General features: G+C 41.4%; 1 protein-coding gene across 10 annotated transcripts in view; it reads left to right on the forward strand.

Annotated features, from left to right (window-relative positions):
• The window catches only part of DMD (dystrophin), a 1,965,474-nt gene that overhangs the window by 1,901,855 nt on the left and 46,402 nt on the right, over window positions 1-17,217 (forward strand). For all 10 annotated transcript variants that reach the window (XM_053917632.1, XM_053917633.2, XM_053917631.1 and 7 more), the window contains 7 exons: window positions 4,098-4,264; window positions 6,437-6,548; window positions 7,829-7,965; window positions 8,705-8,743; window positions 13,046-13,111; window positions 14,186-14,251; window positions 16,957-17,115. In XM_053917632.1, coding sequence (XP_053773607.1) covers window positions 4,098-4,264; window positions 6,437-6,548; window positions 7,829-7,965; window positions 8,705-8,743; window positions 13,046-13,111; window positions 14,186-14,251; window positions 16,957-17,115 — 746 coding nt within the window. The remainder of the gene's footprint in view (window positions 1-4,097; window positions 4,265-6,436; window positions 6,549-7,828; window positions 7,966-8,704; window positions 8,744-13,045; window positions 13,112-14,185; window positions 14,252-16,956; window positions 17,116-17,217) is intronic.

Consider the following 17,217-nt stretch of genomic DNA (forward strand, 5'->3'; position numbering starts at 1 on the left):
GTAAGTCACTGGAAAGAGTCACAGTCGAACAAGCAGATAGGGCTGAACGCTGGATTTCTGTGGGCCTGAGGGGCAGGCCCTGGTGGTGTGCCTCATGTTTGACCTTGGCCTAAACGTCGGATATTTTCACCAGGGACTTTCTGATGAAGGCAGAACACACGTTTTAAAATGGGGAAAATACAGAAAATTGGGTATAGTGGCTGGTTCGTGGGCTGTAAGAGTCCGGATTTTTAAGGGTATTGATGAGATTGTACAGTGGGTCAAGCTGACAGGACATGTTTTGACAGAACTGAGAGGAAACAGATCGAAATGAACAAGTACAGAATGCAGGAATCACTGGCAGAGGTCCAAAACAGCATTTCCCATCATGCCCCATACAGCATTAGTACCTTGTGGTGTTCACAGGCCTTAGAAGTTTGTTTGTTTTTTAATAAGGTCTTGGGACCACTGAATAGCAAGTGTGGGGAAATCTGAGGTTGAACAAAGTTTAACGTGTTTCTTTACGGATGACCTTCTTAGCTTCTAATATGTTAGCGTACATTAAGAATTTTAAGAGGTAGGTATAATATGCAAAGTTTCCTTAATTAATTTGACCTTCTTTTTATGAAGCATTTTGCTGGGTGATTGATCTGCCGGACACAATGGGAAACACTGACCCAGGGATTATAGTTGAGTGGAAACCCCTGTGAGCCTGCAGTGTTGAACAAAAGCAAGTCATCCAATTACATTATCCAGACAAATGGAAGTGCCACTCCCAGCAGATCATGTTTGGAGAATAAATTTCTAAAGGACAGTGGCAAACCAAGCCATGTCATATGAGGAAGCAATCAAAGGAATAGGGATGAAGAGGCATGGACAGAGGTCACAACTCTGTCAGATGTTTCAAGAGCTATGTGGCCCTGGTCAATGTAGCTCAGGAAGTTGGAGCATCATCCCGAACACAGAGAGGTCGCCAGTTCAATTTCCGATCAGGACACATACCTGGGTTGCGGGTACAGTCCCTGGTAGGAGTGCATGCGAGAGGCAACCGATTGATGTTTCTCTCACATCCATGTCTGTCTGTCTGTCTGCCTACCTGTCTCTCTCTCTCTCTCTGGGTGTGTATACACGTGTGTGTGTGTATTGAGGGCTATGTCAAGGCTGCAGACTTCCGGGATCCTGGTAGGATGGATAATAATAATGACAATAACAATAGTAAATACTGACACGGCCCTTGCTACGCGCCAGACACTGTTCCAAGTGCCTTTCACTTGTTAACTCGTTTAAATCTTTCAACCACCCTATGAGGTAGGCACTATTAATAGCTCCATTTCATGGTAGAACAAAAGTAAGACAGAGAGAAAGTTATTCTTCCCAAGGTCATGCAGCTTGTAAATGAGGAATCTGGGGCTTGAACTCTTCGTGGTTGGACTCTGGAGCCCCGAAGCCTATTTGCTCTGCTGGTGGCTTTCAGCTCAGGCCGAAGAAACCCTTTCAACAGGGGTCCCTATACACAGATGTTCAAGAGCATCCCTTAAGGATGTGCGCTCTCGTGCGCGGGCGGTATTTATATAGTGGCTGTAAGAACGCCTGGCCTTGGTTAAGAGTTTGGGCTCCATGACTGCTGACGGTCTGATATTGCAGTAGCTCTGTGGTGCCTTTCCAAGAGAACACATTCATTTCTGTGGTCCCTTTCATCTTTAGGTTCTAGAGTTCTTTTTTATTTTAGGATTAGGTATCTTTTTTAAAGATTTTATTTATTTAGTTCAAAGAGAGGGGAATGGAGGGAGAAAGACAGAGAGAGAAATGTCAATGTGTGGTTGCCTCTCGCATGCATAGGGGATCTGGCCCGCAACCCAGGCATGTGCCCTGACTGGGAATCGAACCGGTGACCCTTTGGTTCGCAGGCCAGCACTCAATCCACGGAGCCACACCAGCCAGAGCAAATTCTTTTTTATTTTAAAATTTTTTCCACAAAGTACCTGTGTGTTGGCACTCTACACAGAGAAAAGTGCTCAACATCAGCTTTTATCAGGAGCTCGAATTGACACCATTTTGCAGCTAGGAAATTCAAGCTTGTTATAATGTTGGGAAATTGGTAATTGGGATGACGACTGGAGTAGTGCTGAAGTCATGAGTGCTACAAGCCAAATGACCTGTTGGTCTAAACCCCACTGCCTTTCTATCTGAAATGTGAGTAGAGTCTTTATCAGCAAGGCACGTTCCAAGAGAAGCAACATGGGTTTGCAGTTGAAATACCCATGGAGTGCATGATACTAAATATCCATCATGCATTCAGTTTAAATTGGTCTCAGAATAGGTAGTGCCCTTTGGTTCTTGGTGGAAATCGTCACTGGAGAAGGCATTTTTCAGTCAGGGGCTCAAAGTATCTCCAGAAAATATTTTAAGGTCAATGTAGTACATAGTGAAGGGAAAAAAATTAAGCACGTGAGAAGAAACCAAGGTGAGCGAGAACCAGCAGAAACAGCAGGTTTACACTAATTTCATACCTTGGAATCCTTAGAGATTAGTTTTTGAAAACTATGTTTAGTGTGTTTAAAAGAAAATTACAGACCACATGGAAAAATATCTACAGGGAACCACAAACTTTAGAAGTGACCTTAACAATGACCAAACTGAATTTCTAGATATTAAAAAGTACAACCACGAAAATTTAAAACTTAGTGGATTGAGCTTACACCAGACTGGATGCTGCTGAAGAGAGAAACAGATACCCAGGCAGAAGGGATTATTAGCAACATAGCATAAAGGGCCAAAAAAAGGAACAATAGGCACGTCCCGTTCAGAGCAATTCAGGCTAGATTGGAAAAGTCTGTGTTTACCTCACGGCCTTCTGTAAGCAGAGCACAGAGGGAATAGACGAGAGGTGCTATTTGTTGAGATCAACACCGAGAAATTTCCAGAGCTGACTAAAGACTCTTAACCCTCAGGTTCAAGAAACCCAGTTAATCCTAAACAGTATAAATAAAACCCTGGAGACACAACACCAGACAGGAAAAAAACAGATCACCTTCAAAGGAGCAGAGGTCAGCTTTACTCTTAACTTCTAAACAGAGAAAGTGAGGCAAAAGGGGAATAGTGACTCCGTGTGCTAGAGCAAAATGAAAACAACCCCCGACCTAAACACCTATGCCCTATGACATAGCTGTCAAGCATGTGGATTCAAAAAGAGATTTTCACAGCAAACCTGAGGGATTCACCACCAACAGACGCTAAAGAAATGAAAACCAAAACAAGTGGTCAATGTATGGGTCAGTCTAACGATATAAAAAAATTCAAAGACAGTCTTTAAGGGTTAAAAAACCGAGAAAGATCTAGTTACAATGCATGACTGTGATCACATAGAAATCAAGTGATGACTGATATATTTCAAGCTTTGTAAACTCATTATGCCGCTTGGGAGGAATGGTGTTTATTAACTGTAGGCTCTGAAAGAGAGAAGAAAGGGAAGAGCGGGCAATAGAAACAGACAGACACACAGACAGACAAAGAGACAACAGGTCCCCACGACAACAATGCTAGACCTGGAGGTTTGCATTTAGTATCAGCTCTGCCACCCGTTAGTTGGACAGCCTTTGAAAAGCTACTCCTTTCATCTAGTCTGTTTTCTTGTCTGTAAAATGAAGCTTTGGGACCAGATGAATTGTAAAGCCTCTTCATTATGATTCTATGGCATACTGAGAAGTAGGTTCTTTAGGGGGGAAAAAAGGAATCAATAGTTCCCGAGTTGGTTTTTTTTCCCCTCCTTTGAAATTTCATCAGTAAACACTTGCCTTTTACTTCTGGCTAACTCGAGGATCTGTTGAAACACTGGAGCTAAATATAGTCTCGCTCAGGTGTGTCTTTTGCTTCCCATTGGTTTGGTCTGGGGGGGTTTTTTGTTTCATTTTGTTTTCTTGTCATCTAGTAACCACACAGAGTTGATGGCAGTTCACCAAAGCCTTAGGGCTAGGCGGCTGCAAAAGCTGGGCCTCCCCGTGCAACTATTGATTTTTCCTTTCTTTTAACTTACTACCTGAACTGACATATGCCTCCTTTACTTTGTCACCTTCCCCCCCTCACCCCCACACCCCATCTGCTCTCCCCCGTCTTCGCAGGCCAATAATAAGCCCGAGATCGAAGCGGCCCTCTTCCTGGACTGGATGAGACTGGAACCCCAGTCCATGGTATGGCTGCCCGTGCTGCACAGAGTGGCTGCTGCGGAGACCGCCAAGCATCAGGCCAAGTGCAACATCTGCAAGGAGTGTCCGATCATTGGATTCAGGTATCGGGAACCCCCCAGGATGTCACTCATTGTTTCCCATATCGCTCCGTGCCCTTGTACGCCTTCATCTTTTACCTCCGGTACCAGTCGCTGTTTGTTCCTCTTCCAAGTGGGACAGGAGATGATGGGAGGGGGGCTCCATCACTCCTGTCACTCCCCGATCCCTGGGTTATTTCGGTGCATGTGGCTCACTTGGCAGGTGTCCCTTTCCAGCTTCACTCTTCAGCTGTGCAGAGTCACAGTGTCGGGTGGACAGGACTGTCCATCTGTCTGTCTCCACCAAGATACTTGTCTGTCAGCGGTATACCTCCTCCTTCCGGGAACCAAAACATTTTGACCATGTTTCTTTTCTTTCACGGTCATTTCTATTTATAGAAAGTGTCCAAGAATTGGTTAGGAAACTAAGAAATGATCCCATTTTGGGAGAGCCCTCGTGGTACCGCAGTCTCCTGTACACTTTGCACGACTTTTCCTGTAAAGTAATAAGACTTGTTTTAAGCACAGATAGAATTTCTCTATCTGTGAATGTGATTATGCTCTTCACGTAGTATCCTAATGAACTTCTAAGGGAATATAAAGTATGCAAGAAAATGAAAGATTCACAGAGCAGCTATAAAAGGAAAAATGTTCCTTATAAATTTAAAACTGAAAGAGATAGGAAGTATAGCAGCTTATTTTTCTGATATTCTTAAACTGTCCTGGAAAACCGTTGGCTCTGAAATCTTCCACCTGGTTGACCTGTTCAGGGAGACACGATACTGAACAGCAAACCCAAATGCAAATTCAGAAACAAGGATGGATTTAAACATCTGGGGCAACCGCAAGGTTTCCTTAGCGGTGAATAAGCCCTAACGTGGTAAACTGGTTACTTGGTCTGTGCCTGTCCAGAATCCACTTCGCCGCTGAGTAAATACCGTCCCCGGGTATGTTTGGACTTGTTTTAATACTTTCTTGCCTCACAACTGCTTCGTGTCACACGTGTGCTCTGTCCTTCCATACTTCATGCTGTTTACAAAGAAGTTTACAAACCCTTTAGAGGGTTCTAATACCTCCACAGACAACACTGGTTTGGGCAGGTAGGAATGATGCTGGGGGTGGGGGGAGGGGGAGGGGCGGTCCCAGGGGAGAGCAGCGCCTTCCTTCCTTCCTTTCTCAGCCTCCCTCCCTAGTGAGATCCATAGGGGGAATTTTATAAAATAAAACAGGAGAATACTTTGGAGGATCCAAGGGTATTTTCACATTCACTTCTTTTGCCCTTCTCAAATGAGACTGTTTTAGGAATGAGCACTTTTCTTTCCTTCCTTCTCCCCCGAAAGATGGTTGGGATCTAAAAAAAGGTATCCTTTCCCCCCCACATTCCCATATGTGGCATGAGGAATATGTTTATTTGAATTGGCTGAGATTCTTACCTGGGAAAGCAAAAGGCAGAGCGAGTACGAAACAAAGGATACAGTCTTCTGGGAGAGGGAGGAAGTGGACCATCTGTACTCACAGATGACACATTCTCCCATTTAATCCCATTTTGTCCTTTGTTGGGGTCTCAGTTATCATTTCTGGGGGATGTATGCGATAGGGGATTTCTGAAGAGAGAAAAAGAGATTATCCAAGCAACTCTCTGAAGATGAATCATGTCAATCAGAAAATGTAATTTTAAAAGATTTATTTTAATTAAAAGTTCCTGTTTAATTTTCTTTTGTCTAATGAAATTGCTTTATCTTTATATATATATATATATATATTTTTTTTTTAAATAATTGCTTCTGAAAACTTCTATCCCCATTATGGGTTGGGGGCGGGGGACTGCCATAAACAGATTTATCTCTCCTCGAAGTTCTTTCAAATTCTAGTATTCACTCTTCAAAAGACTGGAAGTTTGCCAGGAGCTTCTTATTTAATCTGAAAGAGTTCCTAGTGGAGTTTAAATAAGAGCTGAGTTTTTCTGCCGTCGTTATATATGTTTATAGGATAATCTTTCTGCCACAATGTTTTGATACTGTAGGGGAAGCACCAGAGAATTCTGGAGGCAGGAAGTTAATCGCTTACCTTGTGGAATGAATGATCGCTGACTGCAGCCTGTTTCTGGAACTAAAACTATGGAAGGTTTAGTAAAGAGCGGTCTTTGGGAATTTGATTTGAAGACATACATGTGTGTTTGTTTTTGTTCTTTCCCAGGTACAGGAGTCTAAAGCACTTTAATTATGACATCTGCCAAAGTTGCTTTTTCTCTGGTCGAGTTGCAAAAGGCCATAAAATGCACTACCCCATGGTGGAATATTGCACTCCGGTAAGTTAGCCGCCTCCCGGCATGAGTTAGCTCACCGGGGACAAGTTTCCGTTTGGGGCAGTGTCTCGGATCGCGTGTAATGCTGTGATGTCTACGTTCCCCAGATGTTCCCCAGCTAAAGTGGCTCCAAATTATAGGCACCAGGACTGACCTTACCCCTAGTGTGTAGGGCAAAGGCTGGCACAGGTAATAAATAGGTTTTTCGTGGGGAGAGTTTTGGTGGCCGTGGGGCCTGCTGGGGATGGAGGTGTAATGTGGGTTCCCCCAAATTCACAAGCCACCCCTTTCAGTCACTCTTGCTCATCTCCTATCTGTTTTATATACTGTCGCCTGCCAAGTCAATGCTAGGTGTTCACCGTTTAAACGACTCTGTGTGAAATAGGTATTATCTTTACCCCCTTTTTACAGATGAGGACTCTGAGGCTCTGAGGCCAAATTGCCCAAGGCTCTGGAATAAAAGGCGGAGCCTCCTCCTCAAATGTTGCTTTGGGAAAATGTTCAGTGGCCCTCAGAACTTTGGAAAATCACCGGCAAGATGTGAAGGGCCTAGACCTGGCGGGCAGACAGACCTGGGTGTAAATCTGATGCTCCTTAAACACTAGCTGCTTGCTATTCAAAGTATGGTCTGCCGAGTAGCGGCACTGGCACTGCCTGGGAGCTTGCTTACTAGACAGGCAGAACTTCAGGCCCCCGCCCCGGACTTTCTAAATCAAAACCTGCATTTCAGCCAGATCTGCAGGTGGTTCTCCGCTGTGAAAAAGTTTGAGAATCTCTGCTTTGGAGTATTTTCTCCTCCATCATCAGAGTGACTCTCCTGGTTGTTTTCATTGTCTTACGTCGGTTCCTTTTGCGAAGGTATTTGATGATGGAGCAAATGCTGTAAATAGAAGGATATTGCGTAGGTGAAACATGGTGTCCACTTGGACAACAGTCTTTAAAATACCGTCAAGTGTGGCAGAACTTAAGGTTAACTTTCTGACTTTAAGACTTGGAGTGGCCCAGTAGTGGAGATACTTCATTTAGTCATCGTACCAACTTCTTGAGGTTTGGTGATCTGAGCCTCAGATGGGTAAATAACTCACCCCCAAATTAACCCTGCTAGCAAATGCCAGGCCTGGTTTCAAAACCCTGATTTTTGTCTGATTCCAAAGCCTTTGCACTCAACCTGCACTCCCCGAAATTACAAAGAACAAACACCCTGAGAGGCTGAGCACTGGCACGGTCCTCTGTTTGGAGGTCTCCCTCTCCCAAGTCTGATCTCAGCGTGCTTTCCCTTTCAGACTACTTCAGGAGAAGATGTTCGTGACTTTGCCAAGGTACTAAAAAACAAATTTCGAACCAAAAGGTATTTTGCGAAGCATCCCCGAATGGGCTACCTGCCAGTGCAGACTGTCTTAGAGGGGGACAACATGGAAACGTGAGTAGTGGCAAGAGCAAAACAGACTGTCATTTGCTGTATATGTGAGCTCCTTTCAGCTAAATAGCCTCCTTCACTCCCAAGTGCAAACAGTCTCTCCTATTTCTTTCTCTAGATTGACTTTACCAGAAAAGAGCAAAACGGGCTGATGTGCAGTCGGCATTTCCCGTGCCGATTGTCCCGTGACGCTGACCTTTCCCAAACGTTAAAACCTTATCTCACAGGGAAAACGCCACATGACAGCCGCTAATTACCTCCACAAGGCTTTTTAAGAAATATGGGACTGTTTACAAACGAGTGATTCCAATATTTCATTGTGAATTTTCCTCCCTCGCAAATCAGTAGGCGTATGTCTCTTTGGATCTAATTGTGTGGTCATATCTAGTCGCTTTTTTCTACCTGAGGGAAACGGTAGTCACGGGAAATCCCTTCACAGTAAGTAGTAAATGATCCAATGGAGGTTGCCCTCACCTCTGTGACGCCTCCTTTTTGCCATAACTCTGGTGGCCACATACCGCTGTTGGTTTTCCTTTGAAATCACTTTCCGCTTTTCTTTGGCTGTTGCTTTCCATGGTTTCTCCTTAATTGGTTGGGTTTTATTTCTTTTGACCTTTCTGTTATTTCATTTATTTATTTATTTACTTATTTGATTATCTATTTGTTTATTTATTTATTTATTTTGATTTTTTGCGGCTGAGTTTGCCTGTGTCTCTTCACCACCTCATTTTTTGTTTTGCAGTCCGGTTACTCTGATCAACTTCTGGCCGGTAGATTCTGCGTGAGTACTTCCGCTGAAGGGCGCTGCTCCCACCCACACATTCGCTTGCTGATTTTTCTTGGTTTATTTGTTTTCTTTGAAAGACATACTGACGCCCCTCCCTTCATTTCCACTTTTTTCCTTCCCTTGGTGAGACGTGGAGAAGGGCCGTGGCCCACCGATCAGGAGAACCAGAGCGAGGTGTTCAGGGCCCCACCTGGGCACATTTGAACCAGCAGAAGTCCTGGCCTTGAGTTCAAAAGAACATCCAAGAAATTATTGGGTCGTTAGTTGTACTGCTGGGAGACACATTTATGTGTTCTTCAATGATAAGCAGCGAAGAGCTTTCCAATTACTTAATGACATTCTTTAGCCACATCTCTTGGGAGTCAAGGCTTTAGGACCTTCAAAGGGGTGATGATTGATTCCTCAGGGCCTGTTATAAGCAGACCATTAAGTATCAGCATAATTTGTTTTATAGTATGATGTTGAGTTGGGCGGAATAATTTCAGTGAGGTGTGTGGACTTTTTATCAGGTAATGCCATGTTAATGGACTAATATTTATATACATGAGCTTATTTTTTTAACTGAACCCAGTTTGTTCTCTCCAAACTAAATATTTAGCTCATAAGCAGGAAAGTGGACTGCAGTCTTTGCTATTACTCTTGACATGTATTAATAATACTAATATTAGATACCAACAGATAATTGACTTATCTCAGAGTTTATAATGGTAGAAAATTCATTTCAGGAGCCTGCAATTTATATATTAGCAAATAGTGTGCATGTTTTACAGTCATTGTGTGGGATTTTTGGTATTTCAAAGTGTACTTTATTAAAATCTGTATTTAAAATCAGACAGCTCTATTACACATAAGGGATAAATGACCAATTTAGAAGACAGACTTATGTAAGAATTCAATTTATTTTTATTGGGTCTTTTTTATTGTTCCACCATGTAATTTAATTTAAAGTAGATCCTTTTTTTAAAACCTGTAGTGATAAATGCAAACGATTAATTGAGGGTTCGTTTTTCTTGGCCTGGAATAAGTGTAAGGCATCTTTGTTTTTAAGTTGCATTATTGTGCCCCTTAATTTTGAGATATGGGCGCTCTAAGTAGTGAACTACCTGGTTTCTTTCATCGTCACGCTCACACAGCGTGGGGAGTTACTAAGATTCAATTACATTCCTTCTTATTGGTAACTGTTTCCCCGAACCCAGGTAGCGTCTTTGTTTATAGAAGTTAGGCCCTTTTGCAAATAAGAAGCTTTTTAAAAATTGATATACTGGAATTCTCAGCTTGATTGGATCCTGATAAACAAATGAATTTACCCTTGGCTTGGAATACGTTTTAACCAGTTAAAAAGTCCAAAAGGCAAATAGGCTAAAGAATAATTTTTTTAAATATATGGATAGAGATAGCACAAAATAATAAGTAACAGTGCCTTGAAAGGAAAGAAGAACAGATGTTTATTTTATGCAGACACTTATGATAGAAAATTATGACAATGAGTTTGATGTAACTAATTTTAACTAGAGGGTGTTTGTTTTAAACTTTGAAGAACTTTCAAATTAATAACATTCTTTGTTAAAATATTTTCTCTAACAACTAACACATACCCCCATTTTGTCTTCTTATGAAAGTTGACTACATCATTCAGAAATAGTGGGAAGTTTTGATTTTAAAGAAGAAAACAAACCCAGCAGACTAAGTCTTCTGCTTTTCAAGACTCTGTTTTTTTCAATACCAGTAATTGTATTAAAGTCCTCACTCATAGGATTATACAATTTATAAAATATATCATAGAGCGGTTCTATTCAGGCAGCAGAGCCAGGTCCTAAGGTGTTTTATTTTGCAGGAATTCGGTCAGACATTAACAAATCCTATGCTGATGGCAGCATTTAATCCATTTAATATGGATCACAGAGCTGGAAAGTTCACTGGGAAATGGATCTTTTCTTTTTCCTTTGACAAAACCTACATCTACTTGTACCTGTCATATGATTTAAACTAAATCTAGCAGAAACCTTTTACATTGTTTGTCCAAAAGGAGACTGTCAAACAATATTGTTTGAGCTAGTCTCCTTTGAAACCTAAATGGATGAAAACCTAGTGGAGTTGTCACAGAAGATGAGACGGCGGTGGGTGGACTGGATGGCATTGGCCGTCAACGATGAAAGAAATGATCCTTCCGGGGGCACCGTTTTGTATTTAGAAAGTGGGAAGGGAGAACAGTATTCTTTCCTTCCCTTCAAAAAGTGGTTTAAGAAGGCCTTGCATGTTTAGTTTTGCTTCCGGACTAAGTGGTTTTGTACTTTTACTAACTCCTGGTTTTTAAGTGATTCTTCCCTGACCAGCACTCCCTTTTGGCTCATTTTCTGACTTCATAAGCACCTCCTTTAGTGTATATATTTTTTAGATTTCTGGTTATTGTGAGTCCTTGTGCGTATGCATGCTGCGTTAGGTGCTGTATGCATTAATAAGAAAAACAACATGGAATTTTCCTCAAGGCTAAGAATTAAAGCTCTGCATAAGATTTTCTATATGAGATTTTATTAAAGTGTTTTGGATTTACATGCCTAGTTTCCTTGGAGTACTGATACTTCAAGGTCTCGGGTTCTTCTTCTGTACACAGCCAGGGCAGCGAGTCTTACAAGGGAAAGCATTAGAATGTTTTTCTCGACGGTGGGCTTGTAGCTCATAAGAAGTCTATAAATGAAAGCCTGGTCTGTTCCAGAAGATAGGGCTTATAACTCAAATAATTCAAGTACAAAATTATCATTACTTGCAGTGAAAACTTCTAAAGAAACGTCAGCATTTTTCTAATAATGGGCTGCTCCAGGGTTCTGAGACATTACCAGATTAAATCTCCAAAACTCTAGTAGTGAGGATTCACATGGAAATCTTTGGATCTGCCTATTAAATTAGGTAGTCATCCTTTTGTGTCCTCGTGGCAGTTTAAATGTCTTTACAATTCATTTCACATTGGATTATGGTGACTCTTGCCCTCCACAACATTGATTTCTTAAAGAAGCCATTTATCAGGGAAGGCTTGAGTTCCCCAGTGACTTGCTGTAGTGTGTTGTAATCATTTTATGACCGTATGTCTTCTTTAAGAAATACGGATTTCTAGCACATTTCCTATGTAAGCCTAGATAACCACATACTTTTCTTTTTTTATGTAAGAAAAACCAAACGTGTTCTTAGTGTTTCTACCAAGTCCTTGAATGCTACTTGGACATTGAATTAAACCAGTCCTCGCTGAGTAGATTACTGTTGACTTTTGGATCCGTGCCTTTCCCAAAGGGCTTTCTGTGTGAGGAAAGAAATGGAAGAGACCTTTTGTCCTATTCCAATAAAAACAAAAAAGCACAAGCCCAAACTGCTTTTCAAAACAGATGGATTTTTTTTTCCCCTAAAGTTAATGCAAAGATACTATAACAACTTCAAGGACAGTTAATAGATTAGATGTGAAACGGTGGGGGGAAAATGTTAACCCTTCCCCAATTCTAGTCTATGGGCCACCCCCCCATGGAAAAAAGGCTTTAATATCCAAAAAGTGTAGAGACTCTTCATGCTAATTCCCCCCTCTTGTTTTCCCGTCTGTATATTACCACACGGGGACCCCTAATAAGACATATTTCAGATGTTGTAACATCCAGTTGAATTTAGTCATTCTTCCTGAAAACATCGCAATGTAATTTGAGGTCCTTCGGTTCTATTCTGTGGAGTAGTGATATATATGCCTGCTGCTCGATTGGTACATACACGCCTTCCTTCCAAAGTTGCACAGACCAAGACATCTTCATATGTAGCATCTTAAGAAGTCATATACTGGAGCGGCCTCTTTGGAACTGAAATCGCTGGCTGTGAGTCTTCTAGGCAAATGTACAGTTTCTGTTCAATAAAAAGGGACCTAATAAGTTGCGCAGGTGTAAACTGTTAAAAATTTTAGACCACATAATGCTCAACCAATTTCAGAACTATAGGATATGAGATATTACGAGATCGGAGGACAAAATGTCACGCAGAGATTGTTTCCCTCAACCTTTTCTAGAATCGAAACTTTCCACCGAAGTTTTTGCGCTCCCTCTGTATGGCTTTGGATAAAAGCAGAAGTTTGAGAGAGCCCCTCGCCAGCGCGGATTTAAAATAACTGGATGATATCTCAGATACACGGACAACTAAATGTGTACATTATCCATAGAATTAGAATAAAAGCATTCTAGGCCATGTATATAACGTAATTGTATGGTGGGTTTTTTTTTTTTCTCCATTAATGGATGGTATCTGTGACTAATCACATTTTCTGCCTTATAGGCCTGCCTCGTCCCCCCAGCTTTCACACGATGATACTCATTCACGCATTGAACATTATGCTAGCAGGTATGAGACTAGTTGAATGCCAGGCAAATATTGATTAAAGTAACTAACCAAGGAGAGCTAACCTATAATAATTTGAAACAAGCCTTTTCTTTTTTTTTTCTCCCCCCAACTTGTCTGATTTCTACTAATCAACCTGCCCCTAACGTGCATGCCACGCCACCGCATGTTGGTTTTGGACACCAATAAGCGCATTAATCCAGAACAATCTCCCCCAAGCCCGGCCTTTAAACATTTCTGATAGTTTTGTTATGTTTTGTATACTGAGCACGTTGCATAAATTGGCTTAGAAACCGTATAACCTTTTTTAGAGAACTGCTAGACCAGACATAAATATGTAAAGAAATGACACTGTGTTATGCGGAGAATAAGAAAGCGTTGGCTGCCCATTTACGTGTTTATTTTCCACGCTACGCTGTAAAGAAGAGAATAATGGATTTTTCTACGCCTTAGACTTTGCTCTCTCACCTTCCTTGTGTTTGAGGTGGTTTTTCTACCTAAACATTGAGTTGCTAATCGTAAGATACCTTATGCTTGTTAAATAAAATCTGTAAGAGTTTGGTTAACCTTGTTTTAGTTGTTGTCAAAAGACTGTATTATTGTCTGAGGTGAAGGAGGTTTTCAAAGGTAACAACTGGTAGCAGAATGTGTAGAGCACTCACTTTCAAGGATACAGCATTCTCACTGCCGAACACGTCTGTCGTCAGTGGGAAATGGCAGTGAACTTCCGCAACATGGGGTAGTGTGAGGTACGGAGTGTATTTATTGCTAGGGAAGCTTTTCTTGGGAAAACAAAGGCCTGTTCTCAGTGAAAGGAAGATCGCTCCGCGAAGAAGAAAAGAAAACCAACAGACTACAACTTCCTTTATAATTTCGAGCATAAACGTAAAGCTGCTAAAGTACCTGTGGTCTCCCGCGCACCGCCTCCAATGGCCAGCACACACATCCTGTAATGTGAAGGACTCCTTTCTCCTCTTGACATGATTTATCCTTTAGTTTTCAGGAATGTTCGCTTAGGTCTTGAATAGATTCTAAGAAGTCACATAAGTTTTAATGAGCTTTTACGTTTTTTATCAGGCTAGCAGAAATGGAAAACAGCAATGGATCTTATCTAAATGATAGCATCTCTCCTAATGAGAGCATGTAAGTATCCCATCTCTTTTTACAAAATGTTCCTGAAGATGAAATTGCTTTGAGGGATTTAGAGGTAGGGTAGCACGGAAGATAGAAATTAGCATTATATACATTTGATCTTTCAAGGAGCCATTCATTTACTTTTTTTTTTCCACCCTTAACTCTTAACCTGACATGGAATGATCTCATCCAAACTGTGGCATTATTGGTATTCCAGAGTAGCAAAAACAGCTTGCCTTATTCTTATTTAATACCGTATTACCACAAATTACAGAGTCCCAGATACTTAAATTCTATTAAATGCTTCATTTTTGACCAGACCTGCCCGATACTTAAAGGGATTGGATATTAATTTTTAAAGTGATGGCTAGGTAGTGTTTTGTCCATTCGTGGGGGAGAGGACACATACTCTTGCAGAGCTGCATTGCTACGCCCACACGGTAGGTTAGCTGTGCATTTTTCTTCAGAGATCCAAAGCAGTAAGTTTTTGAGATTTAGCATCTTCCTACGCTAAATAAAGTGAAGCGATCTCGTACAAGGTTTCAGAAGACAGGACAAATTTAGGTCACAGGTTTTTAGTGGGATAATAAGCCAGGCCTGTCAAACTTAAGGAAGGAGAGACAGAGTGATGTTACAAGTGTCAGGGAAGAGAGCTCTGGCAGGGAAACAGAGGCTTCATTATAGAGGAGGGAGGTATTCACAACAGGAGCTCGGAGGAACATCCCGTGAACCAAGGGCCTGAGGTGGAGGGAGTGGATTCGGAAACTAATGGGAGGGGAAAAAAGAAAGCTCTGCTAACTGAGTAGATAATTTAGTGAGAGCAAATGTGGTCGAAATACAACAGTCTTCAGTTTGAGAACTTAAGGATGTCTCACCACTTTGTCATGGAAAATCTAGGCAAAGGGACGAATGGTGAATGGATCATACGTAGTTGAAATGGCAACCCAAAGTGACGCTCAGATGAGAACAGGCTGAGAGGGCTAGTATCCAAGGGGCATTTATACAGAACTGGTTATTGAAGACATGGGAATAAGTCATGTCACCTGTTACAATAAAGGCGATTAATGTAATAATAAGGAATCAAGGGAACACTTAACCAGTCGTATATGACTTAGTTACTTAAAACAAAACAACCTTTTCCCCAAACGTAACTGCGGTCCATTCTCTTTCTTAGCTATGAGGGAAAGTGTTAATATATAGAGTACTTAGACAGGAAAATACGTGACCAAAGAATCAACCAAATGTAAACATCCTGAGTGGTTTGCTTCTCCTGGTCACTGCTTTTAATACCAGAAGCTCCAGCACGTTTAAATTAATTCAAGTTTTATCTGTGTAGTAATGGCTGCCATCCTTTGACTGCCTAAGAGAACAGCAAGAGAAGTTTAATTATAACTATTTGTTGTAATTAAACATGGGAAGTTCTAGTAATAAAATTTCAGAATTTGGGAAGAGAGATAATGAATTAGGTGGTAAAGCTGCTTTTGTTTTATTTTCACATGCAAAGCGTTAGTTCATCCTGAGGACGTAAACTCCATTTTGACTCAGTCTTGGAGGGTGAAGTCGTGACGTTTTAGGGGCAGGTCTGGGGAAGCGGTTTGGAGGGTTGGTTGACTTCCCTTGAATGTTTTTAACACCCAATGATTATTTTTAGTCAGCATTTCACTTCTCAGCCAGTTACCTGGCTTGATGGACCGCAATCATTTAAATCAGGAGGATTTTTTCCTAAAAATCTGAGGTGGTTTTTTTTTTTTTTTAAAGGAAATCAGTGGGCGTAGGGAGAGAAATATGAACCCATCATCTTAATGGTATTTAACCAAAGATGGCTTCAGCCTCTCGTTAAGAACAGAGTGAAGTTCTTACAACTTGGAGGTACATGGACTTTTCAGGAGCTAGGAGCAATGCATTTAGAAAATAATTTTTTCTCAACTGTAGTTGGAACAACAATTTGTTTTTTAATTTATTTTTTAAAGAATTTTTTCTGTGTAGTGGAGAATTCCCAGTTTCAAGGAAGGATTGTGGCTGCCTCCCAAAATAAAAGCCTTTTGCCTCTTTGGTCCCCAAAGGTTTTTCTTTCAGTCACCTTCATGGCTTTTTTCTTCCAATGTTTGGGGGTTTTTTTTTAATCTAAACAATAATTGAACGAAACAGTCATCTGTCTGCAGTTTTATCATTGGTACTATCCTGCCTCTGTGGCTTTTTACAAGTTCAAACTTGCTTACTACCAAAGCCATACTTTTTTGGTTGCCTTCCACTTAACAAAATATTTACTTTTCTTCTTTTAAGGGCCGCGGTTTTTCCCCTGGTCAGTGTCAACAGTTGTGTAGGTTACCGAACAGATTATGTTGACATGCTTGGTAGCAAAAGCATTATGCAGCCATTATTACGTCTTTTAATATTTATTAACCATTGGTTAAACTGCCAACAGAGAGTCTCGGCATTTCTCGAATTCTGCCATGAATTGACCCATGTACATAGGCCAAACTCAATTGAAAATGAGAGCAGAAAGGAACTTAGAGCACGAGACTAGAATTCTCGCCCACAGGATGGCAGCCCACAACCTCGGCAGCACCCACATGGCTATAGAAGCAGGAAAGGGGGTCTAGTTCATTGTTAAGAGCAAATAAATGTTTCTATTTTTAAATACACACCCGAGTCCCTGACCCCCAACCCAAGTAAGGGGGGATACAACCAAAACCTTTGATTTTATTTTCCAGAGATGATGAACATTTGTTAATCCAGCATTACTGCCAAAGTTTGAACCAGGACTCCCCCCTGAGCCAGCCTCGTAGTCCTGCCCAGATCTTGATTTCCTTAGAGAGTGAGGAAAGAGGGGAGCTAGAGAGAATCCTAGCAGATCTTGAGGAAGAAAACAGGTGAGTTTTCTTTCCAGCTTTGTCATTGGTATGCAGAGTGCATACGCTCGCACACGTAGCAAAGTGCCAGGAATCTTCACTTAGAGTCGTGCTATGTCGAAT

This window comes from Desmodus rotundus, chromosome X, assembly GCF_022682495.2.
Source record: "Desmodus rotundus isolate HL8 chromosome X, HLdesRot8A.1, whole genome shotgun sequence".
NCBI lineage: Eukaryota > Metazoa > Chordata > Mammalia > Chiroptera > Phyllostomidae > Desmodus > Desmodus rotundus.